The following is a 25,433-nucleotide window of genomic DNA, read 5'->3' as shown; positions in this document are numbered from 1 at the left end:
GCCTTCCCAATCGAGACATGGGAGCAGTGTGTAAGGTTAGCAAGTCCTCAGGCTCTTCTCCTTCAGTCCAGCCCTTGGAAGCGATTACCAGATTATACATGACAGCCCAGGGCCGCTGTCTTATTATTCACAGCCCCAGATCTGAAGGGAACTTGGAAGCACTTGCTGCTTGCTTAGAACAGAGGTGACAGGGCTTAGGGAGCCCTCCAGTTCGGTCAGGAGCTGATATCAGCAGGGATAAACATCACTGACTTAGAAACCTTGAATGGCAGGAGCAGAAAGCCCCCTGGGGTGCATTCAGCCCATCCTCCTCAGTCCCTGCCTCCTGCTTTAAGAGAGAGCAGGGAGTCCCAAGGTCATGTCCCAAGGTCATGTCCCAAGGTCATGCTGTGAGTATCTGGCAGCTAGAATCAGAACCTAGGTCTCCTAAATTCAAGTAGGACCTTCATGTCCCCAGAGTCCTTTCCATCTCTGAGGCTTTTGTAATTCTTTTCTTGCCAAATGCAGGCAAGAGCTGAGAAAGCCTACATGTGGGTATCAGTTTCTCCTCACTCCCAGCATCACTTCTGGGCAGGGTTCCTGGAGCTTTAGTCACATAGACTGTCCAGATCACATCATTCTAGACCCCTTGCCCCCCCACCCTATGAGGGCACAGGCAACCCTGGCTCTCCACACCTGCCTGGGCAAAGCCTGTCCTCTGCAAGGCTACTGGATGCTCAGCCTCATGCCCAGAGGTTTCCAGGGCTGAGGTGTGGGCGTGACTGGGACCCTTCTTCTCTAGATCCAGCCTTCCCTTCCAGCTCATCTCCCACCAGCCCCACAACGCTTTGGTCACTCCCAGCTCCCTCCCTGATGCCCATGTTCTCTGGTTCCCCTGGGGCTTCTCACGCACTGGTCCCTTACCCAACAATATCCCTCCAGCTTCACAGACTGGCAAACTCACTCTTCAAGGTCCAGCTCAAATGACCTCCTCTGAGAAGTCTTCCCTGATTTCTCCCACTCCATCCCATTGCGTCAGCAGACTCAGTAGTCCCCCTCACCTGCATTTCCCCAACACTTTATAGATTCCTAGGTCTTAGCTCTTAACATTAGCACATCAGGATTTTTTTATAACCATCTCTGCAACTAGACTGTGAGCTCCCTGAGGGCAGGGGCTGTGTCGGCAACTCCACCCCTAGCCCACAATTGGCACCCAGGGTCTCTTAGGAAATGTTTGGAGAATGAATGAATGAACAAGTGAATGGCCACCTGCATTTCATCCTAGCTGTGTCCAGGATTCCCCAGGGTCAAGTCTATGTTCCTGCTGTGGCAGAGTGACTGGAGGCCACTAGAGGGCAGCAAAGAGTCAGGAACGAGCAACAGGTGTGCACCCCGGGGGCCGGGGCCAGGGCCAGGTTGGCAAAGGGGCGGCGTGCCCAGGCCAGAGAGCTACCAGGAGCCCCAGCAAGGAGCTTAGAAAGAAAGTCAGGCGTCAAGGGAAGTTAGTGTTAAGAACAAAGGCTGTTTTTTCCCTGAGCAAACGCTCCCTGAGCCTGATGCTTAGGTCACGGAGGTGCCTGGAGAGCACTGGTCTTCTCTCCATCTGATGCTCAAATCCCCACCACCAAGTTCTCACCAGTGTCCGCCGGACCCTCCCAAGTCTGCCCATTCCAATGTCTTCAGTACTAATCATAGGAAAGGTTCTTGATACAAGGCTGGAAAAGGTGGCCCTCTGAATCCTGTTCGCTGGTCCCGGCCATGCCTATGGAACTGGGCAGTATATATTTTCCCCCGTTTCACATGCTTAACCAGACCCAGAGAGTGGAAATGACATGTCAGATGGCACAGAGTGTCCTGGCTGAGCTGGGCCAGGATGCTGCCTGGTACTGCAGCTCCCACCCCTAAGCCTGCATGCTTTGCACAGAGCAGGCCTGTAGAGCAGGCAAGATGCAGAATCAGGGGTGGGCTTGACAGACCACAAAAGAAACCTTCTCCTCCTCGCTCCAGAACCTCAATACCCTTCCTACCTCACACAGGCGGTGTCTCCGTAACTACACAACCATCATTTCAAACAGCAGCAAGGCAGGCTCCAAGAGGTCACAGAGCTCCTCTGTGGTCACACTGCTAATAATGGTGAAGCCACATTCTTGCCAAAGCACCCTTCGCCTCTCTTGGGGCATCTGCATATCTCTGTCCGGACTGGCCCTTGCCCCATGCTCCTGGGATTCATGCACCTGTCTGCAGAAGGCCTCATCTGCATGTCTGCTTGGCCTCCAAAAGTTGCCAAGCTCAGATCCTAACCTTGCTGGCCATCAGCCTCCACTCAACAGGCTCCCCTCCCTGCCAATCCTACTTGCCTAGCCTAGGCTGGACTCCCACCCCTGGGAACCCATGCCAGCCACTAGGCTTAGCCTTCTGCCCTACCGCAAAGCCTCCACCCTCCTCTCCAGATAGCCAAGCACGCACGGTTCCCAGCCCAGCTCCAGGGCCGCCTTTGCCAGAATGCCTTTCTCAGTTGCACCAACCACAGCTGCCTCTCTGTTTTCTCCAGACCCACTGCATTCAGAGACTGCCTGACTCCTACTCGGCAGTGCTCTCTTTTCCGACTGGATCCTTCTCTAGTTGGCTTTCCCATTGATCCACGGGCTCCAGGAGGTATGAGCTCTGCTGGAGAGCTCTTGATTTGAGCGTTAGCATGCCTGCTAGGCTTCTCTGTTCACCGCCCTATCCAGCCTAGGCCCCTGTGTAAATAATAATAGCAATAATAATGAACACTTATGTGCCACTCCATATGTGCCAGTCAGAATTCTAAGAGCTTTCATGTATATTACATCACTTAATGCTCACATTTATTATCAGTATCCCCATTTTATACATGAGGAGGAAACCAGGGCCCTGAGGAGTTATGTAACTTGCCCCAAGTCACACAGCTAGGGAGAAGCAGGACTGTGACTCAGAACCAGGCAGTCTGGCTCAGGTCCATGCTCTTAACCACCCAGCCTCCCACTGCTTCCCCATGTGGCAGCCACTCTAACAGCACTACCACTCCCAGCCCTGGGTCAGCCCCAGCCTCCTTGGTTGCATCACCCCAGCCCCAGACTCAGGGCAACAGCAAACCTGGCGAACCTCTCCTTGGCAGCTCAGCCTAAAGTTCTCCATTTTAACTTCAGCTACTGTGTCCTGAGTGTGACCAGGCGCTAGGCACTGTGCCGGGAACTAAGGACACAACTGTGAACAAAACAGACATAGCCCTGAGTGTTGTACAGCTCTTACATACCATACAGACCTGAAGAGAAGCCAGAGAGGAACGAGTAAACTACACACGAAATGACTTCAGCTGGGCTTAGTGCTGCACATGAAAACAGCAGGAAGCTCTGGGAGAGGAATGATGGGGGGTCCTTGTTCGGACGGTGTGTGGCAGGCAGAACTGTGGCCCCCCCACCAAAAATGTCCACATCATAAGCCCTAGAATCCATGACTATGTCGGGTTACATGGCAGAGGGGAATTAGGTTGCAGATGAAATGAAATTAGCTGTCCTGAACATGGGCAGATTATCCTAGATATCCAGGTGGGTCCAAGGGAAACACAGAGCTCTCTAAGTGTATGAGGGATGAAGGAGGGGCAGCCGGATAAAGACTCAGCCCAACATCGCCAGTTTCGACAAGGAAGGAAGGGGCCAAAAGCCAAGGAATGCTGGCAGCAGCAACAAGCTAGGACAAGAAAGCAAATCTTTCCCTCCTAGCACCTCCAGAAGAAACAAGCCCTGCAGACACCTTGACTTCAGCCCAGTGAGACCTACTTCCTGTCTCTACAAAAAATCAGAGGGTGACAAGTGTCTGTTGTTTTAAGTCACTCATTTGTGGTAATTTGTCACAGCAGCAACAGGAAACTCAAATATATTTGGTCACTGAGGAAGGCCTCTCTATGGAGGGGAAACCTACATAGGTGAGAGGGGACCAGGCAAGCTGGGCAAAGAGCAGAGAGGGGCTGAGCCCTTTAAGCAGAGGAACTTGCAGGTGCTGAGGTGGGAAGGAGCAGGCCCCCTCACTCCCACTGTGGTGTTCAGTGGACCCTGTGCCTTCCCGGCCCACACGGCTGGGCCCACCTCTCCTCTGGCCTCAGGCCCCCACTCCACACTGCACCCTCACCTCCTACTTCTCTAAGAAAATAAAAGCCATCAGGTTAGTGAGTGCCTCAATTGAAAGGCATCTAGAAATGATGTCCATCAATCCATGGCAAGTAGAGTGCCCAGGACCACAGGGACCCCACCTAGTGCCTTTGTGCACATTGTTCTGGTGGGCCGTGCGGGATGGGACACCCACCGGTTCCTCAAAGATAGCAACCTTTTTTTCTCAGACTTACTAAAGCCAAAGGGCAATGAACTCCCCTTCCTTTTTTCTCAAGCCCAGAATTTGTAAGAATTTCAAATGCCATGTCGATATCTGCAACCATGTTATGATATTTGCAACCACATTAGGTTGCAAAATATCTTCAGGCAGGAATCAACTGGTTACACCAATGAAGACACTATGAAATCTTTGGTGCAAAATTTTCGGCATTTTCTGGGACTTGATGGAAATAAAATTTGAAAACTGTTTCCTTTCTAAGCTGATATAAGATGCTATATTCGCTTTCTTCAACATAACTGCTCTGAAAATGGCGATGCAGAGTTTACCGAGCTGCAGAGTTTACTGAATCTGCAAACCCTAGAGAAGACCAGAAGCTATGTTTTGCAGACATGGGGATGCCCTGGAGCCAGAAGGAGCAGACAACTCTGATGATGGAATCAGAAATCAAGCTGAACATGAGTCCAAGCTAACAAGCTGACATTTAGTAAGGAAAAACGTGACATCCACTTTTTCAGGCTCTGCAGTGTGGCTGTGGAAGCATAGCCCAAGGCAAGAGTGCCTTCCTCTGTGTGTCCTCCAAGCACACTTACAATAAAAGCCTTCACTTAGAAATGAAGTGGTGGCCGGGCGCAGTGGCTCATGCCTGTAATCCCAACACTTTGGGAAGCTGAGGCAGGAGGATCGTTTGAGCTCAGGAGTTGGAGACCAGCCTGGATAATATGGCAAAACCCGTCTCTACAAAAAATACAAAAATTAAGTGGCGTGGTGGCAGGTGCCCGTAGTCCCAGCTACTCGGGAGGCTGAGGTGAGAGGATCACCTGAGCCCAAGAAGTCAAGGCTGCAGTGAGCCAAGATCGCACCACTGCACTCCAGCTTGGGCGACGGCCAGAGTGAGACCATGCCTTCATTTAAAAAATGAAAAGAAAAAAGAAGTGAAAGTAGTGGCAGCTAAATGTTTTCTAAAGCCGACAGTGGGAAAAAACACCCCGAAGATTTCGAATTTCCCTCTAGATTGCACCACCAGCCCACCAGAGGCCAGGAGGGAGTGAAACAGATCTCATAGTGAAACAGATCGTTGCAGCATAGCAACCTCAGAGAGACAAAAGCAAGAGACACAGGTGTCCCAGAGCCTTGCTTCACTTGTTTCTCCAAACATGCCAACAGGCCCTCGGGGACAATGAAATGGCATCATCGTCTTCAGCACCATCACAATTCAATGAACGCCTTCAGGATTCAGAAGCCCAAGAGGTCATGAATCAGAACCTGAACAAACACTAAGTTGAAGTTCTCAAGCGTATTGTGGTATATCCATGCCCTGCTCTCTGGAGCCTGATATAGGAAGGCTCCTTATATGTAACCTGTGAATGTGACTCCCGGTGAGAAGAAAAAAGGGGTCTTTGCAGATGTGATTGATTAAGGATCTTGCGATGGGGAGATCATCCTGGATACTCCAGGTACGACCTAAATGCATATGTACCCCTATAACAGAGAAGAGGCAGATTCGACACACAGAGTAGAAGGCAACCTGAAGATGGAGAGGGGAAACACTGAAATCTCCTGCCTTGGAGCAATGCAGCTGCAGCCGGGAAATGTCAAAAACCACAAAACCTGGAGGAGGAAGGAAACAGATCTTTCCCCAGGGCCTCCAGAGGGAGCACAGCCCTGGCGACACCTTGATTTTGGCCCAGTGATACTGACTTCAGACTCCTGTGCTCCAGAACTATAAGAGAACACAGTTCTGTGGTTTTAAGCCACCAGGTTTGGGGAGATTTGTTACAGTAGCCACAGGAAACTAACACACAGGTCCATATAATTTCCCTCTCCTACCTCCCTTAGCCAACATTCACAAAGATAACTTGATACGTGTTAGGGGCCGTGAAGGGTGCAGAGACTAATAAGGTCCCAGTGAGAGTGGCGGACGTGGCATAGGGGGCTGTGCCTTGAACATGTTGGGTCATGTGATGTGGCAGAGCCAGGCACAGGCATCTTCCCCCAGAGGGGGCCATCCGGGAAGGCTTTTCTGAGCAGATGAGGTTTGCGTTCAGCCCTGAAGGGTGATGCTGGATTCTGACAGGTCAAGGTGGGAAGCTATCCAAGAATGATGAAGGAACTGATGGGTGAGAGTCCAAGGTGTGCTGGACACCAGACAGCAGTCAGGGTCGGGGAGGCTGGGAGAGGAGGCCAGAAAGGCAAGTTGAGGCCAACCACGGTGAGGCCTGACAGCCCAGGGCCCCTGCTCTGCCAAAAGGTGGGCACTCTCTGTTCTGTGGGACAGTGCCGGGGGTAGTGTCTGCAAAAACAATGTCCACAGGCCACCCAAGAAACAGATTTGGAAATTTTGTTGGAAACAAGAGTCCCAAAGACCTGACCCTGTTTGGCCATTGAGAAACAGGAACTAAGGGCTGTGCAGCTGAGCTTGGAATCCCAGCCCTGACACCAGGCATGGCACTGAATAAATGCTGGGGGATGCATGAGAAGAGACGGCAAGGAGCCTGGGGCAAGAGGAGAAAGAGGAAAAGACGGAGGAAGAGGAGACAGAGAGATGCAGAAGGAAAGAATGGAGGGAGAGAGAGAAGGAAGAAGTCATGAGCTCCCAGGCAGCAGGCTCCTCTGCCAAAATGCTTGTTTCCTCCCTCCACACTGGTGCACCCTCCTCTGTGCCCAAGGACAGAGTCTCATGGGGCCCTGGGGCCGCCCCTGTCCAGCTGCTGCCAGGCTTGGTGAAGCTGTGCCCCTGCTCTGGCCTGTGATTCCTGCTGCCTTGTTAATGGGCAAGGAGTCGCCATCCATTCCCACTGGAGGCTCTGCCAGACCTGCAGCCATTTGTGTCTTGAGCCTGGTAATTAGGGCTGGAGGAATCCTGTGGGCCAGAGGGCAGGCTCTGTTTGGATAAACTTGGCAAAGTTCAGCGGCTTCTCTGAACTCAGCCTCTTTGCGGTTTCCAGTTGGGGGCTGAGAGGACCGGCTGGGTGGCCTCAGCTTCACCACTGACATGCTCTCAGAACAGGTTCCGGGGCTGTCCCTGTCCCTCTGTCATCACAGATAAGCTGGAATTGACTGACTCAGAGAGCACATCCAGGCAGCCCAGGGCACAGGAAGAAGCGCCTCCCCAGGTGTGGGGAGTGCTGGGAGGGAGGTAGAAGGGGCCAAAGACTGGGGTTCAAGTCCTCCTCCTGCAGGCCTCTCTGGCATTGGCAAGGCCCAGGGCAAGAGTACACACGGAGGCCGTTTCCCATGTGTCTCATATTTAAAAGTCATCAATCAAGCTAGCAAACCGTTAAATGAAATATGCTCCATCCTCCTACCTTGTTAAATACATCTTCAAAACAACCTGAAAGGCCAGGATCAAATGTAGAATTCTGGGCCTCCTTGGCGTTCTGTGCCAGGATGTGGCTGTAGGGGGAGCCAGCCTAGCTAAGATCCGTCCTGCTGAGCTCCCCACCCCGGGATCCTCATCACCACTCGGGGCCTTGCACACGCATGTGTGGACACACAGCCCTCACATCCAAGCTCTGTTCACACCCTCGACAGAGAGCCAGGCCTCGGGCCCAGGGATGCACACACCAGTGACATGGGCTGGCTTTAGGAGGATGGCCCGGCGGAAGAGACTTGGGCGTATTTGGGTGGGACTCCAGCATGAGCTAGGAAGAGGGGTGTGGGCATGTCCGTTTGGCCCTGCAGGCTCTCCCTAGTGCATGGGAGAGTGGGCACAGCTTCAGCAGGGCTGGAGTGGGGCCCTCTAAGGGGTGGCTCCCTTATTTATTTATTACATTATTATTTTTATTATTTTTTTATTTTTATTTTTTTTGAGACAGGTTATCGCTCTGTCACCCAGGCTGGAGTGCAGTGGCACGATCTCAGCTCACTGTAACCTCTGCTTTCTGGGTTCAAGCGATTCTCATACCTTAGCCTCCCGAATAGCTGGGATTACAGGTGCATGCCACCACACCTGGCTAATTTTTGTATTTTGTTTGTTTGTTTGTTTAGCAGAGATAGGGCTTCGCCATGTTGGCCAGGCTGGTCTCGAACTCCTGGCCTCAAGTGATCTGTCTGCCTCCGCCTCCCATGGTGCTGGGATTACAGGCATGAGCCACTGTGCCCGGCCTATTCTGGCTTTTTTAGGTGCCCAGAGACAGTCAAGAGTGTGTGTTAGGAGGAGATAAGGCCCTTAGAGCCCCAGGCACTGAAACAAGCTGTGTTGCCCCCTGTAAATGACTCTACCTAAGGGACAACATGGTGACTATAGTCAGTAATAATGCATTGCATATTTCCAACAGCTAAAAGAGAGGTTTTTAATGGTCCTCACTACAAAGAAATGATGAATATTCGAGGTGACGGGTATGTTAATTAGCCTGATTTGATCATTCCACAATGTATACACTGTCAAAACACCACACTGTACCCTATAGATACACTGAACTATTTGTCTATTAAAAATTAAATTAAATAAATAAAAACTTTTAGAAATAATTTTTAAAAAGAGACAATGCTAACTCATAAAAGATGTGTAACAACATCCAGTGGAGGCCTGATTTTCCTCCTGATTTTTGAAAACATCTTTCGAGAAAGAATACTCGGGTATTTCTGCTATGCTAATGCCCTTAACACCCAGACAGCCAGCACCACTTGTCCCCACACCACCCCACAATGTAAGGAGACATGGCAGCCACCTCTCCAAATGTCTTAAAACTGATGCATCACCGGCCTGGGGGGATCAGGTTCCAATGGCCACAGGGTGTTCAGTTTAGAATCAAATGACAAACCCCCCATCCAACATCCTGTCTGTCCTGAACACGTTATCCTCAACCCCAAGGAGTAAGGCCGCCGCGAGCACCTCAGAGCCTTCTGCTTGTTCATGTCACTTGCTTGTGTGGGAGAGAGAGGGTGGGGGCCGGGAGAAGGCTGGGGAGAAGGCTCGCTCCACACCGGCTGGGTGACCTGCAGCCAGCCCCTGCACCCTCTGTGTTCAGACTCTGTACGTGGCCAACGAGGCCTGTTTGAGTGACAGTCAAAGACCCTCCCCCGGCCCCCGGTGTCCTCCCTGGTGCGGCTGCTGGCTGGTCCAGGGCCCACTGCAGGCCCAGCTGCAGAGAGCGCAGACCTCTGCCTGATTTATTCAGGTCCTCTTCTCAGAAGCGTAGAGGTCACCCAGGCTGTTTGGGGGGATGCCCCCCCACCGAAACCCCGTCCGCTGCCTGCTGTGGAGACGCCGACAGTGCAAACTCACCAGGCACCATCCCTGTCAGCGTCGGCGCTGAGTAGCTGCCCTGTCCAGCGGGGGGAACGTGTGGAGGGTACCCGGGGAGGGTCGTGCTCGCCAAGTCACGGCCTGAGGAATCAAAGCAACAAATCACAGGGTGAGCATCTCCGCGGCCAGCCGCTCATGTCCACAGCTCCCTGGACGCTTCTGCACATTTGTCACGTTTGGACGCTGAACGGCAATGTGCCCCCAGCTCCCCCCTGTCGCTCACACGCTCTCACAAACACACATACACATACACGCATGCACACACATCTCCAGCCACCCTCGCTCCACTCAGCAAGAACAGAGTCAGGGATGTGGCCTGTTCCTGGGAAATCAGAACCCCCTGCTTGGGGAAGCTGGGCAACGCAGGTGACAGCACGCCCCAACTCCAGCCAGCTCTCCCTACTCTCTACTCCCCAAGAATGCCTGGGACCTCTCCATCTCCACACTGTTGCTTCTGCTATGTCCTTTGTACAATGTCCCCCTTCCTCCAACTGCACACAGCCTGCCACCACCTGCCTTCAAAGACCAGCTCAAATGCCTCCCTCCTCTTCTCCTCAATAGCCCCCCACAGTGAACGGGGGCATATCTGCCTCAAACCCTGTAGTCCCATATCTGGCCTGGTACTGAATTTTTCCTTCTTTGGCCTAGAGCTGTTTCTTCATTCAGTGAAGATGCAGGCAGCACCTCCCAGTGCCAAACACTGTTCTGACGCTGGGACATGGAGGTTAAGGCCTCAGCCTTCAAGGCGTGCACACTCCCATGGGCGAGTGTCCAGCTCTTTCAGGCTACTGTGCTTCTGACCGTGAGTCCAGAGTGTCCACGTGTCTCTCAGCTGGGACACTGTCACCATCGCTGATTGGCTCCATCATGCAGAGGAAAATTCAATTGCACAGTTTTGATGGGTGTGCATGTTGGGGTAGAGGCCAGGACCACATAAGGGGTGCTGCCAAATCTGCCTCCTGAAAGATGGGGGGCATTAACCCAGTAGGAGGCTGCCTGGTACAAGTGCTCACATCCTACCTGGCTGCCTGGGATGGATAAGAGGATCATGAGAGGGGAGGGAACTTGTCCAAAGATACTCGGCTGACCTGAGGCAAGGCTGGGACTGACAGTCCACCCCCCTGCCCCCTGGGAGTGGATCCTTTCTTCAACGGTGGGTTGCTCTCAGGGTCATTTCTGAACCCCAACAGTTTCTGCTGCTGTTACACATGCTTTAAAACCTTGATCCCTAGAGCAAAGGTTCAGAAGATCAGTGCCTCACCAAAGCACTCAAGAAGCCAGATAAAAATCAATAAAATGAACCCAGGGAAAGAAGGAGGAAGGAATCAACAAAATAAAAACAGAAAAGAATGAATTAGGGGCAGGCCGTGGTTCACGCCTGTAATCTCAGTACTTTGAAAGGCTGAGGTCAGGAGTTCAAGACCAGCCTGGCTAACATGGTGAAACTCTGTCTTTACTGTATATATATATATAATATATATATAATATATATGATATATATTATATATATCATATATATTATATATGATATATATAATATATATCATATATATTATATATATATTATATATATATATATATATATAAAAATTAGCCAGGCGTGGTGGCACATGCCTGTAATCCCAGCTACTCGGGAGGCTGAGGCAGGAGAATCTCTTGAACCTAAGTGGTGAAGGTTGCAGTGGGCTGAGATGGCACCACTGCACTTCAGCCTGGGAGACAGAGTGAGACTCCATTCACAAAAAGAAAAGAAAAGAATGAATTAGGAAACAGAAAAGCAGACAACAATACATCAGCCAGTAATTGTTCTTTGAAAAGAACAATAAAATAGACAAATCTATCAAGATTCAAAAAAAAGCACAGATAATCAAGATAAAGAATGAGGAGACATTATAACCAGAGATGATATTTAAAAACATAAAGAAACACACTCCACATGAATGAATGTAGAAATCTCAATAAATGGTACAATTTTCTAGGAAAATATGAATTGCCAAAAGTAATTCAAGAAGAGTCGGAGAATACCAACAACCCAATAACCTTAGAAGAAATAGAAAAAGTTAAAAAAAAAATAAGCGTCTCTTCCATTTAGCTTCTTGGGAAAGTTTTTGTTTGTTATTCTTTTTGGCAAGTTCTTTAAACCTTCAAGAGACACATATCTCTGTTATTAAACTGTTCCCAGGATATATAAAACTAAGGAAATATTCCCAATTCATTTTTCCAAGCTAGCATAATCCTGATCTAAAAATTTAACAAAGGCAGCACACAAAAAATTAAAGACTAGTCTCACAATTTGTTAACATACATGTAAAAAGTCTACTATCATACTGATTGGGCAATATTACAGAAAGAATAATATACCATGACCAAAAAAGCTTCATTCTATGTATGCAAGGATGGTTCAATATTAAAGCACTGTTCAGGACATCATATTAATGTATTAAAGGAAGAAAATCATATGATTACATAAAAGATGTAGAAAAGGCATTGGCTAAAATTCAATATTAATTCCTTAAGATACCTCTTAGTAAATAAGAATTGAAGTATACTTCCTTGTTCTTATATTGATACTAAATCTAAAATTAATATCTTAAAAATACTTAATTGGTTAGATACTTAGAGAATTCCTGTTAATGTCAAGAACATGTCAAGGAAACCTATTGTCGATGTTATCACTGAAAATTGTTCTGAAAGTTTTAGCCAGTACAATACGATAAGACAGAGACATAAGAGGAATAAGCACTGGGGGGCGGGGGGAAACCCAAGATTATAATCAGCTGGATAAATCTTAGGCTTCGGAAATCATAAGAAAATTGGCTCATCTCCTAGAACCAATGGAAAAATTTGGTGAAAGAGTCAGGTAATGGACTGTGTCGACTCCAGCCTTGTGCAGGACTTGAGCAACCACCATGCTGGGGGCTCATTCCATTCTCAGGTCCCCCTCTCCCAGCCCACCAGGATGGCAGTATGTGCTCAGAGGAGCCTGGCACATGGCCACATACACTCTACACATCACTCTGCCTCTGAGTTCCCATTACAGAGGGGCTCCTTTGCCTTGTCCATGGCTCCAGTTTTATGCAGGCACAGTCCCTAGAACCAGAGGCTTCACCTGTAGCTGCGCTTACTCTCCTTGGACTAGTCATGAAAACAAAGGGCCTGGGTTGTTGCTTGCAAGGAAGGGAGAGAAGCTGACAGCTTTCTGTGTCCTCTCAACCTCCTGAATTGCTCCAGTGTGCCAGGCACTGCTGTGGGCTGTTGAGCAGCATTATTCCACTGAAGCCTCATAGCTTACAAAATTCCCAGCATAAACCTGATGACAAACCTGGCTGTGTGGGGAGGTCTCAGGGAGGCTGCAGCTCACCAGAGAAAGGAAGACAGCAGAGCACAGTGACAAAGCATGTCAAGTCTGCCCAGGCTCACATCCTTGATTTGCCACTTATTAGCTGTGTGACCTTGAGAGAGGCCCTTAGTCATTCTGAGCCTCAGTTTCCTTATCTATAAAATGGGGAGGATAATAGCCAACGCTTACAGAGAGTAAACTGTGAGTTAGGCACACACATTCTCACTTATTCCTCACAATAGCCCTATTAGAGAGCTACTATGATCCCTATTTTACTGAGGGGGAAACTGAGGCACAGAGCATTTAAGTGACTTGCTCACAGTCACACAGCTAGAAGATTAAAAAGCAAGGTTTCAAACCCAGCCAGTCTGGCTTGCAAGCCTGCCCTCTCCACCCCTGCCCTGTGCCGTCTCCGCAACCACACAGAAGCATACCTCCTTCATGAGGCTGTGGTAAGGAGGCAGAAGGAAGATGTGTGAGAAGCACACGGCACAGTGTGGAAGGTAATCCTTCACCCCACCCTCACCACCATCAGCTTAAAAAAGAAATAGTAATTTAACACCAAAAAGTAGGAAGGACATATATTAAACTGGTTTTAAAACCAAATAAATTCAGTTTTATGAAAAAACAAAAGGAACCCTTTGCAGCTCTTCCTGCTAGAGCACAGTGGCCTCCTCTGACCCTTAAGTTTAGGTTCAGCTGTGTGCCTTGCTCTGGCCAATGGGATGGGAGCACTCGGCAAGCAGAAGCTTGATGTGTGCTTTTGTGGCTGGGTGCCCTTCTCCCTTACCCTGAGAATATGTCCTGGCTAGCCTGCAGGTCCAAGGAGGAGGGGACACATGTGGAGCAGAGATGGACCCAAACTGTGACTGGAACCCAGCCCAGCCTGGTGCAGCCAATCCCCAGCCGACTCCAAGTGCACCAGCAAGAATAAACGATTACTGTGTTAAGACCTGAGTTTGGGGGGCATTTGCTAAGCAGCAATGTGGTGGCAATTGCTGATTGACACAAGATTTAATAAGTGTCATCACTGTTCTCTACTTAAAAGCTTGCTGCCTGGAACCTCTAAGAACATGTATCAAATTCCAGGCAGAGGCTGATCCCCACGCCTGGTTGGGGAACCCACTCTTATGAATTCAAGCCGCAAATCTGCTCTGAGGCCCATCAGGACTCTCCCGGCACCAAGCTGAGGAGTCTGTGATCTTGGAGGGCACAGGCAGTTTCACCTTCTCAGTCCCTTCCCTAACATGTCTCAGGCATGTCGCCAGGGTTGGGGTTTACAACCTGTCAACACAAGGCAGCTAAGGAGACGCTACTGCCCCTTCTTAGCTCCAATTCAAGCCTCTGGACTGGGATGGGAAACCAGATTTAATGCTTCTAAACATGCTATGACCTCAACGCACACATTTCTTTCAATTTTTTTTTAACCAAGGAAGAAATTATTTGTATCATTTGCAATGGCACTGAATGTTATTGATGGCCTATAATAAGTTTGCAAATAACTAACTAAAATGAATCAATCTGTGTTCCTAACATAATTCCTCCTATTAATGGCACGTAAGTACATCTTGTCTAACTCATGCGTGGCCTTCTCTTATCAGGGAGAATAACCAAGACTTGGCTTTGCTTACTATCAGCAAGGAGTCCAGGCAGAACAGTGAAACTCAAGACAAAGGCCACTCCTCCAGAAGAGACACATTTGGTTTGAAATAACTCACTCTTTGCAATCCTGAGAGGAAGGGGAAGAACAGGGATCTGCCCCTGTTGTGTACATGAGGAAACTGAGGCTCAAGGATGAGGTTTGACTGGCTCAAAGTCACAGAGTAAGCGGTAGAACAGGGACTTCAACTCAGATGTCATGATTTCTACCTAAATGCTATTCTTGCAGGATTATTAAAAATGTTTCCCCTCGAGGGGACTAGCCCTCCCAGATGCTAAAACATTCTACAAAGTCTTTATAATTAATATTGTGATACCAGCACCTGAAGAAAAAACCAATGGAATAGAATGAAAAGTTTAAAAAAAGGCTCAAAAGATCCAATCCATATTGGATTATGGACCCAATAATCCAATGCATAGATTGTATGGAAATCTAGCATACGATGAAGGTAGGATCTCAAATCACTGGGGCAAATATGGACTTTTTATAAATGGTGTTAGGACAACTGGAGAGCCATCTGGGAAAAAAGATAAAATAGATCAACTCTTCCCACCATATATAAGAATAAACTACAAATAGAACCAAGAAATAAATGTAAAAAAATAAAACTATACAAGTACTAGAAGAAAATACAGGTGAATTTCTCTCTAATCCAGGTGCAGAAAGACTTTCTAACTATGACTCGAAACCAGAGGAACATACACTACAAAAATTAACTCAAAAATGAATCAAAGACCTAAATGTAGGAGTTAAAAGTACAAAATTCTTAGAAGGAAATATGAGCATAAATCTTCATGACCTTGGATTCGGCAATAGTTTATTGGATATGACACAAACAAAAAAATAGATACACTGGACTTCATCAAAATTAAAAGCTTTTGTGCTTCAAAGGATACTACCAAGAAAGTGAAAAAATGACCCATAGAATGGGAGAAAATATTTACAAATCATATGTCTGATAAAGTACTTGTATCTAGAATATATAAAGAACTCTTGCAGCTCAATAATAAAAAGACGAATAACCCAATTTTAAAATGAGCAAAGCATCTGAATAGGCATTTGTTTAAAGAAGAATAAATGAAATGGCTAACAAGCACATGAAAAGATGTTCAACATCATTAGCTCTCAGGGAAATGCAAATCCAAACCACAATAAAACACCACTTCATACCCACTGGGAAGGTTACAGTCAAAAAGACATATTGTCACAATCATTGGCAAAGATGGGGAAAATTGGAACCCTCAAACACTGCTGGTAGGAATGTAAAATGGTACAGCCCTCTGGAAAAGTCTGGCAGTTCTTAGACATAGAGTTACCATGTGACCCAGCAATTCCCACTCCTAGGTGTACACCCCAGAGAAATAAGAACATATGTCCACATAAAAACTTGTACACAAATGTTCATGGCAGCATTATTCATGATAGCCAAAAAGTGGAAACAGCTCAGATATCCATCAGTTGATGAATGCATAAAGAAAATGTAGTATGTCCATACAATGGAATATTTGGCAATAAAACAGAGTGAAATACCAATAAATACTACAGCAGTAACATTCATAATGAACTTGAAATGACTATGCTACGTGAAAGAAGCCAGTCACAAAAGACTATGTATTGTATGAATACATTCATACAAATGTCCAAGATAGGCAAATCTACCGACAAAAGGTAGATTAGTGATTGCCTAGGGCTGGGGCTGGGAAATGCTCAACAGGCAAAGACATAAAGGGAAGATATAAAGCTCAGGCTGCATCTGGGGAGAGGGCAGGCTGGGCAGAGGCAAGCTATGGCTGACGCTGGTGGCGGACCTGGCCTCCAGAGGGCAGACCTGACCCCAGGAAGGAGACCTCCAGCCAGCTCTGCAGGCAGCAGGCTTGAGGGGGCATGAAGTCACCCACATCTGCTCTCTCTTTCCCACAGGCTCCCCTGTTGCCTCCAGAGCCAAATCTAGGCCCCTGAGCCTGGCAGGGAGGGGTGGATTTTGGAGTCACACAGGCCTGGCTTCAAATCTTAGCTCCACCACTTACTCACTATGTGACCTCTGGCAGGTAATACAACGATCTGAGCCTTGGGCTTTCTTTGATAATTGGAAAAAGAGGGTATTTATTGGGAGTGTAACAATGGTACTCTCTGTAACAGGATTAAAACATGTCTGCAAATTCTTTGTTACTCTTCTCATGGAGAAGTGAGGCCTATGATCCTTTACCCTGAACCTGGGCCACCTTGGTGACTGGTCAACCCACAGAGCTCCAGCCTCCTTGGAGTTTCCCACAAGCTGGGCCCTGGCCAGGCACTTCCGTGTCTTACCTCATTCAATACAAGAACCCCATAAGGTTGCGGTTATAATCCCCATTTTACAAATGAGGAAATGAAGGCTCCCAAGTAGTTGATGCACCCAAGGTTGCACAGCTGATAATAATAACAATAATAACAGTTAATATTTTTGTAGTATTTACTGTATGCCAGACAAGGCTCTACACTAGGCAGTGTTCTAAACACTATTCACTGTGCTTTATAGATATAGATTCATTTCATCCTCAAAAACTCTGTAAGGTGAACCCTATTGTTATCCCCATCTTACAGATGTGGAAACTAAAACACAGCGAGATTAGGCACCTGCCCAAGTTCCCACGGCTAGTCAGAAATGGAGCCTTATCCAAACGGAGGCATTCTGGCATCAGATGCCTTCACAATCCCCCAGCATTGGGCATCCATCCTTCTCCTGCTTCTAGACTGGAAGTCCCCGGAGATCAAGAACTGCTCTCATCCCTCTTTCCCTTGCACTGGCCTGGCACACAGTAGGTGCTCAGAAAATGTTTGCCAAGATGAAATTAATCATATGACATTGGTTCTGCTCTTCTGAAGGAACTATGCTTCTCGTCGCATCAACATCTCAGAAAGCCCTTCATCACGAACTCCACAAAATAACCAGGCCTGATTTATCAGTTTTTGCTTAGATGCAACTTTTTCTTTTTCTTTTTCATAGAGCCCATTTCTAGGTAGGCTCTCTCTATGTACACTAATGGGGGGGAATGTGAATCCAATTAATTTCAAATTTAGCTCATAATGAACTTATCTCATTTTGCTACCAGCTCGGTTCTCATCGTGTGGCAGTAATTAACCACTGGGGGTTGTCACTCCCAGACACATGACACAGAAATCCTCCCAGTCCTTCGCTTCAAACCCTTGCAGAATTCATTACCCTGACAGTGTGAAAACCCTTCACTTTGAATACCATAGGGCACCAGCCAAACTCCCCCTCCATTTACCTGACTGTGTGTGTGAGTGAGAGAAAGAACGAAGCAAGCCATCGAGCAGCCATTAATTATTGTGAACAAGATGAGAGGTGGGGGCGGGATCCTGGTGATGGCTTGATGGCCCAAGAGGGTCTGCCATCCTTGACAGCCCTGGGGCAAGAGGTCCTGCCCAGAGGAGGGAGATCTTAGCATACAAGGCCCAAACTATAAGGGAATATGGTGGAACTGGCTGGGAAAGGCAGAGCCCTTTGCAAACTGGCAACTCTATCTTCTGGGGACTCCTAAGGTCCAGGAAGCCTGCACACTCCAGGCAACACGGATTGCTGTGTGACCTCAGGTAAACTTCACCCCCTCTCTGGGCCTTGGTTTCTGGGCCTTGGTTATCTGAATACTCAAGCAGTGGGAACAGATGGCCTCTGAGGGTTTTTTCCATGGTAACATTCCATAAGTTGGCAGCATCATTTCACCCCCATGTTGATGGGAAAGAAGGTGGGTATCAATTCCTACAGAGATGGATATGGCAGCGCCTGCTTGCCGTGGCCTCCATACTCTTGCCCACAGCGTCAGATTCCCTGGAGCCCCTGAATTAAACCCGAGTGAAAGGAGGCTAAGCATAAGGAACTTACAGAAGGAGGTGGGAGTGGTCAGTCTGCAAATGAAATGAAATCTTCATTTTAGGCTGGGTGCAGTGGCTCACACTTGTAATCCCAGAACTTTGGGAGGCCAAGGCAGGAGGATCACCTGAGGTCAAGAGTTTGAGACCAGCCTGTCCAACATGGCGAAACCCCGTCTCTACTAAGAATACAAAAATTAGCTGGGCATGGTGGTGCACGCCTGTAGTCCCAGCTACTAAGGAGGGTAAGGCAGGAGAATTTCTTGAACCTGGGAGGTGGAGAGGTTGCAGTGAGCTGAGATTGCACCACTGCACTCCAGCCTGGGTGACAGAATGAGATTTCATCTCCAAACAAAAAAAACTTCATTTTACATATTGTTCACTTTATATTTGTACAAGAATTATGCTTTTAACTTTTTCTGAAGTCTATTTTGACACCTGTTGTAGGAAAAGGTGAACAATGCCAAAGACAATGACATGAGCTGAAGATTTTCAACAAACCCCAAAGCAGATGACAGTGAACAAGTGCCACCTTAGGGAGAGGGGGAGAAACAGCTCAATACCCAGGACTTGGGGCGGGGATTCATCCTGCTACACACACGTCGGTGCATGTGTACACGTAGTGCATACGCTGCCAGGCTTATTCGTCCCGGCTGGTGTTTGCAATGTGTGACAGTTTGAACAGGGCTGCTCTGGAGTCTCCCTTTGTCCAGACCTGCCGCTAGTGGAGGGTGTGCTGCTGACGGTAGATGCAGAGGGGAGTATTTCACCCGGAGGGGAAGGGCAGTGGGAATGGTGATGTAACAGCCTACCTCTGCCTGCAGACAATGGATGTGCTAATTGCAGATGAGCTGTATCCAGTTATTAAAGCGGATCCGGCAGGCTCCTAATGACAGGTTTATTAGCCATTAGTTTGGGTGGTGTTATTGACTTAGAAATAATAACCCTAAATTTCTTTTCCCAAAATTACCTAATCCCCACTTTTAACTAATTCTGACTGACCTCCTTCTAATTGCCCTGGCTAAAGATCTAATCTGGATTTGTAGAGGCAGGAAGCCAATCTGAGAATCCACTAACCAGGGAGCTGTTTACTTTGCTAACCCTCCGCGTTCCTTCCTCTGAACTGACCTCACCCACCTCCCTGGAATCTCTGGAACTATCAGACTCCAATACTGTGTTTCAATTTGGGGAGCGTGTTTGAATTTCATCTGCCTGGCATTTTAGAGCAGACACTGGGACTCAGTCTATATTTCCATGCTCATGTATGACACCAGCCCCCCGGAACCAGCAACTGTTGATCCAACTTAATGAAATGACAAAGTCAGGGTTCTAATTAGGAAAGCAGCAAAGCAGCTCTACCGCACTGATGGCTCTGGGCCTCCCTGCCACGACGGGAACTGCCCCAGAGACAGGACGAAGGCAGTATTTAGGGCGCAAGGATTCCCAGGGCAAAGTGGGCTAGCTCGCGACTTTATTCATTCATTCACTCATTCATGCATTATCTGACACTAAGTTCTTTTTTTTTTTTTAAACAGAATAATTTTTATTGCTAGGTTATTTATAATTCAGCTTATCTCATAATTGGACCTAATAGCATTTCTTTGTGCAGTTAGGTGATAAGCACTGCTTTGAGACCCAAGCACTAGTAGAGATGCGCGATGCAGGTCTAGTTTCAGTGACACTAAGTTCTAAACACTGTCCTGAGTGCTCTAGAGGATGCAAAGATGATGACAGTAACAATAACAACCACAACAACAGCAACTATCCTTTATACAGCTCTTAGCGCCAAGCACTGTTCTAAGCACTTTGTATGTATTATCTCATTTAAGTACCACAGCCACTCCAGGAGATATCATCAAGCTTTACAACCCCCAGTTTGCAGATAAGGTACTCAGCTCTTAAGAGGTGAGCTGGATGCAGGCTGAGGCTGACTTCAGAGCCAGTCACTCCTGCCTCACACACACGATTGTTTCAATAGGTGAATCACAAAATACAAAATACACCCTCCCCTGTGACCAGTCAGCTTCTAGGACTTCACCTATGGAAACAAACAGAAAAATACACCAAGATATTTCATGGGAAGGAAGGAAGGCAATCCTTATTGCAGGGATAAATAAATTATGATACTTGCCTGTGGTGAAATATTTATTATACAGTTTTGAGAAACAATGAGGTAGATTTGATTGTGGAAATTGTGGCGCTATCTCCAAGGTACACTACTAAGTGAATAGGCAAGTGTGGAAGAACACTGTGTACAGTATAATTCCATCTGTGCTAGTAAAAAGAGGATAAAATCTGGAGGCAGATAGAGGAATTAAAATGTTACTGAAAATACACAGAAGACACTGTTAACTTTGGGGAGAGGAATTACAGATGGGAGGGCTTAGGTTGGGAGTGGGAGATTTATTTTTCATTTTCTATTTTTCTGTATGGCTTGAATATTTAACCACATGTGTGTATTACTTTTTATTCCAAAGTAACTTTTTGATTTAAAATTAACGTTTTCTTAAAACTAAACACAGTCCGTGCCCAAGGGGCTCACTCACACTCTAGAAAAAGAGATAATAATGAACCAAGATGCATGAAGTGCAGTTGCCCCTGCTCCCACTGCAGCCGCTCTCAGGCCAGGGTGTCATGGCAGGAACTTCTCTCGTTCAAGGACAGCATCACGATGCCAGCAGCACCTTGGCCAAGTTGCATACTCAGAGCTCATGGCCCCACCAGGCCTCTCCCAGGCTGGCATCCAGACCTCCGTGGTGATCTGCCCTACCGATCTGAAATGCACCATCAACAACCCCAGCCCCTGCAATCCGGCTATGAGTAGCCAAAAGTGGGCACAAAGCCTGTTGCTAAGTCCTTCCTGGCACCAACTCTGGAAGGCTGGGAGGGACTTAGGGACAGGCTTTTTGCCCACTTTCATTTGCACATAGTTCCAACGAGCTCAGTGGCTTGGCTTCCCAGCCCCCAGCAGATTAAAAACAGCAAAATTAGAAGGAAAGAGACTTCTATGGCCAGGAAACTGACATTAGGAAAAGTGACAGGTGGCAGGTGGGCAGCAAGGACAGAGACAGGAAAACAATATAATCAGACATAAGAAGCCCAAGCCGCAATAGTCTGGTGTACTTGGCGGAAGGATGAGCCGCCCGCTTACAGACATGCAGAGGCTTCGCTACTGTATCAGGCGAGTTTCAGTAACGCTGGTTCCCAAAGATGAACTTTTGTCATCAGAGGAAGGTGACGGTATGTCAGTTCAACATGATATTATGCACCTCTTATCCAAGAAACTGATAGGACAAACCAGAGTTTGACAAACCTATGTAATCATAATTAGCATGTGGAGAGAGCCCAACTGTCCATCTGGGTCCAGAGTGGCTCCCTGGAGAGCCCTTGTGTAGTGCATGGCAACAGAAAGACCTCCAGGAGGTTGGTTGCTGATTGAGACCCGCCATGCCCCTACTCCTGGTTTTGGTACATGCCTATATCAAGCCATCTCCAAACTGGCCGGTGAACATGGAAGACAAATCCAAAGACGCCTCATGTTTCAGAATCACAGAGTCCTGGGGCTGGTCCAAAACTTGGCGGTCACCCCATGTTCTCCTGCCCAGGGCTGGCAGTATTCCCATCACATGTTTGCCCAAGCACCTCTTGCCCACCCTGGGTAGGAGCTGCTGATTCAGAACATACCTGTCAAATCTAATGGTTGGGAAAATCTCCCTTCCTGGGAGACAGATTTTATGTAAACAAGATGATTGCTAAATGAAAAAATAGAATAAATACATGAATGCACAGAAAGGATAGCATTCCCCAGACTGGCCTTCTGGATTTGGGGATGTTAAATCTTTGTAAAGGGGGCCATGTGTGATGGTAGGCAGTGTGCGATGGGACAAGAGCCACAGGGCTGGTGGTCTCCACTCAGATCCTGGCTCCACACTCACTGGCCACGTGATCTCCAGCAAGTCATCTCGCCTCTCTGTGTGTCAGGTTTTGCATTTATAAAATGAGGACAATCCTATCTTCCTCATAGTGTTGTCACATGGATTAAATTAACAAATACAGGTAAGGCCCCTAGCACAGGGCCCAGCACAGAGTGAACACTCAATAAGGCCACCATTGTTAACCGTGCCTCCTTCGCTCCACAGCCACCCTCCGTCCATCCCAAAAGCAAAGCCAGATTGGGCTTCGAAAGCGCAGCTCTGTTCACATCGAGCTGCTGTCAGAAATCCTCGATGGCTCCCCACTGCTTACACACACAGCTAAGAGCATGGGCTCTGAGGGCTCAAATCCCAGCTCTGCCACTTACCAGCTGTGTGACCTTGGTCAGGTGACCCCGCCTTCCTTTCCTCGTCTGTTTAAGGGAGGAGGAAGGGGAACCCCAACAGCTCTTCTCTGATGGAGTGGTGGCAAGGGCCGAGTGAGTGAGACAGCTCTGGGAACACACGTAGGCTGGTGCCCATGGCCCGCTCACACTCGCTGCACCTCCCTACCACACGCCTTCCTTTGTGCTGAGCCTCTGCCAGCTCCAGGGTCCGAATAAAACATGGGGTCAAAATGCGGAAGACGAGAGGCGCAGAGGGAAACAGGCCTGTGCACAAAGGCGGAGGCCTCTGGAGCAGTTCACCCGCATGCCTGTATGTGCCACCGAATCCGCTGAATGCATGCACAATACATGAAGAATGGTGGCCAGCACTGGGCTCTTTCTATTTGCCAGAAACTCTTCTAAATGCCTTACTTGCGTCACCTCATTTAGTCATCAGAACAATCGTATGAGGTACAAATGATCACTATTATTATTGTCGTTGTTAAGAGGCTCAGCCTAGCAGTGAAGGGCAAAAGGTCTGGAGCAGATTCTTTGGATTAAAATTACTAGTTGTTCTATAACCTTGGGCAAGATTACACCTCAGTGTTCTCATTTATAAAATGGGGATAATAATACTCCCTTAGACTGTTTAAAAGGATTCAAGACTCAATGCATGTAAAGCACTTAGGAAGCCGCCTGGCCCATGTAAGTGCTCCCAAATGTCAGTTATTACCTCCGATGCCTGTTACTGCCACCAACGTACAGAGGAGGCGATGGAGGCTGAGAGAAGTGAAGTAAGTTGCCCATGGTTGCACCGGCAGAAAACGAGACAGGTTGGGGGTTTCTAGGATTAGAAACCCTAGCAGTCTGTGCTCTTAACCATCAAGTTCCACTGGGCAAAAAGCCCTTCCTGGGGCTTGAATCTAAGATGTGTTTACAATGAAGTCAGGCATGGTGGGAGGGACCTACTGGGCCTTTGAATCTAAGGGGTAGGGTCAGGGCTGGGGGACCAAGTGCAAAGCCCATGGAGGGACAGCCAGCCCTGGACTAGGAGTCAGAAAGCCCCGCACTTCCTCACTGTGCCCTCGGGCAGGTCCCCTCTCCTCTGTAAATGTCCTCACCTGTGCACCTGATGCCCAACCCCAGGCCACCCACCAGAGGGAGATCAGCTAATGCTGCAGAGACAGGAGGAGTCCATAGTTATCGGCTTCTCTGCCCTTTGTCCCGGTCCGGCTGACAGCTCATATTATTTTAAGAAAAAGTCAATAGGTAAGTATCCAAGCCTCTGATAGGCTTCTGTTTTCTTGTAAAGGGACTGAGGCCCATCACGAATCCTAAACCAGTGCCTCAGCTGGTCCAGGGGGCAACGGGATAGTCGATGTCACAGTGTCAGGCTTGGAACCAAGAAAGTCCGAACAGACAACGCTGATATTTTGCAATGCCAGCTCCTACACCTCCAATTGTTTCCTCAAACCAAGCAGCAAGGAGGCCCATACGAGACAGGCAGGCTGAGCAGGTGCACTGCTTGCCAAGGAAAACCAAGCCCATCCCACAGAGGCACCTCCCAGGGTGCACAGCAAATTAATGTGCTGCAGAGAACATGCATTAAATTGTGCTGCTGGGCTGGCGCTGCAGGCTACCGAAGTGCCAGCCCATCCCTCTCCAGCCCTCCCTTCCCTGAGAAGCAGATCAGGTGCCAGGGCTGAACTATCTCACAGAATCACCGGCTGCTTTTGCTAGCCACCAGCCCAGCTCAGGCTCTTGTTTGCAGGCCACTGCTGGTTCTGGGTCTCGGTTTCCCCTTTGTAAAACATGATTGATCACCCCTGCCCTGCCTCCCTCATGGGCAATCAGAGCCCCAAATGGGATCACAGAAGTGAAAGTACTTGTACAGTGCAGGGGTAGGGACGCCACTAAACAGGGAACTCCATGTGGGGACAGGTACAAGAGCCAGTCAGGCCTAGGTTCAATTTGTCCATAGATGGGGAAACTGAGGCTCCAAGAGGTGAAGGGTCCTGCGCAAGCTCTCACATGTAGCAAAGAGCAGATCTGAGATTCGGTTCCTGCAGTCAGACTGCAGACCTTCTGGAGGAGAAGGCACTGAAACAGGGCCTCAGTGTGTAGGGTTCCTTCAGGAGGACCTAGAAGGAGATTCGGGCTGAGTTGGGGCAGAGTGGGCAATGCAGTGGACATCTGACTGCTGCCTCCTGTGAGCCTGGAGTGGCAGATGTGCCTGGGACTCAGTCTGAGCTTCCTCGGGTCCAGGCAGCAGCTGTGGGTAAGGTGTGAGGGCTGCGGGCTCAGAGGTAGGAACCCAGCTGGGCTGAGCAGAGGACATGCGACTGTGAGCTGCCTTCACGCTGGCTGGAAAACCGCTGTGGAATCAGGGAGCACCGGAGCTCGAAGGATGCTAAAGGTCAACCAGTTTGGGGGAGGGGTCGATCTGTTCCCCTGCGCCTCCAGGGGGACCTCAGGGATGTCTGGAGCTCCCACTCTTTCAACCAGTGAACCTCACTTCTAACTAGTTTACATCAAGCTTCCCAGGAAGATTCATCTGAATAAAGGTTTCTTCACACACACACACACACACACACACACACACACAAGCAAGAAAAAAACAAAACCTTAACAGTTGTTAAAAAAAAATCACTAAATGCCTATTCTGCAGGTGAGAAGAAGAAATTCCTGC

General features: G+C 48.3%; 1 protein-coding gene across 1 annotated transcript in view; it reads right to left on the bottom strand.

Annotated features, from left to right (window-relative positions):
- The window catches only part of PAX5 (paired box 5), a 201,499-nt gene that overhangs the window by 38,504 nt on the left and 137,562 nt on the right, over positions 1-25,433 (bottom strand). The window contains exon 8 of the mRNA XM_002819613.6: positions 9,557-9,658. Coding sequence (XP_002819659.1) covers positions 9,557-9,658 — 102 coding nt within the window. The remainder of the gene's footprint in view (positions 1-9,556; positions 9,659-25,433) is intronic.

Source organism: Pongo abelii, chromosome 13 (assembly GCF_028885655.2).
Source record: "Pongo abelii isolate AG06213 chromosome 13, NHGRI_mPonAbe1-v2.0_pri, whole genome shotgun sequence".
Classification (NCBI taxonomy): domain Eukaryota; kingdom Metazoa; phylum Chordata; class Mammalia; order Primates; family Hominidae; genus Pongo; species Pongo abelii.
Note: the sequence above shows the minus strand (reverse complement) of the source record. Positions and strands in the feature narration are given on the sequence as shown.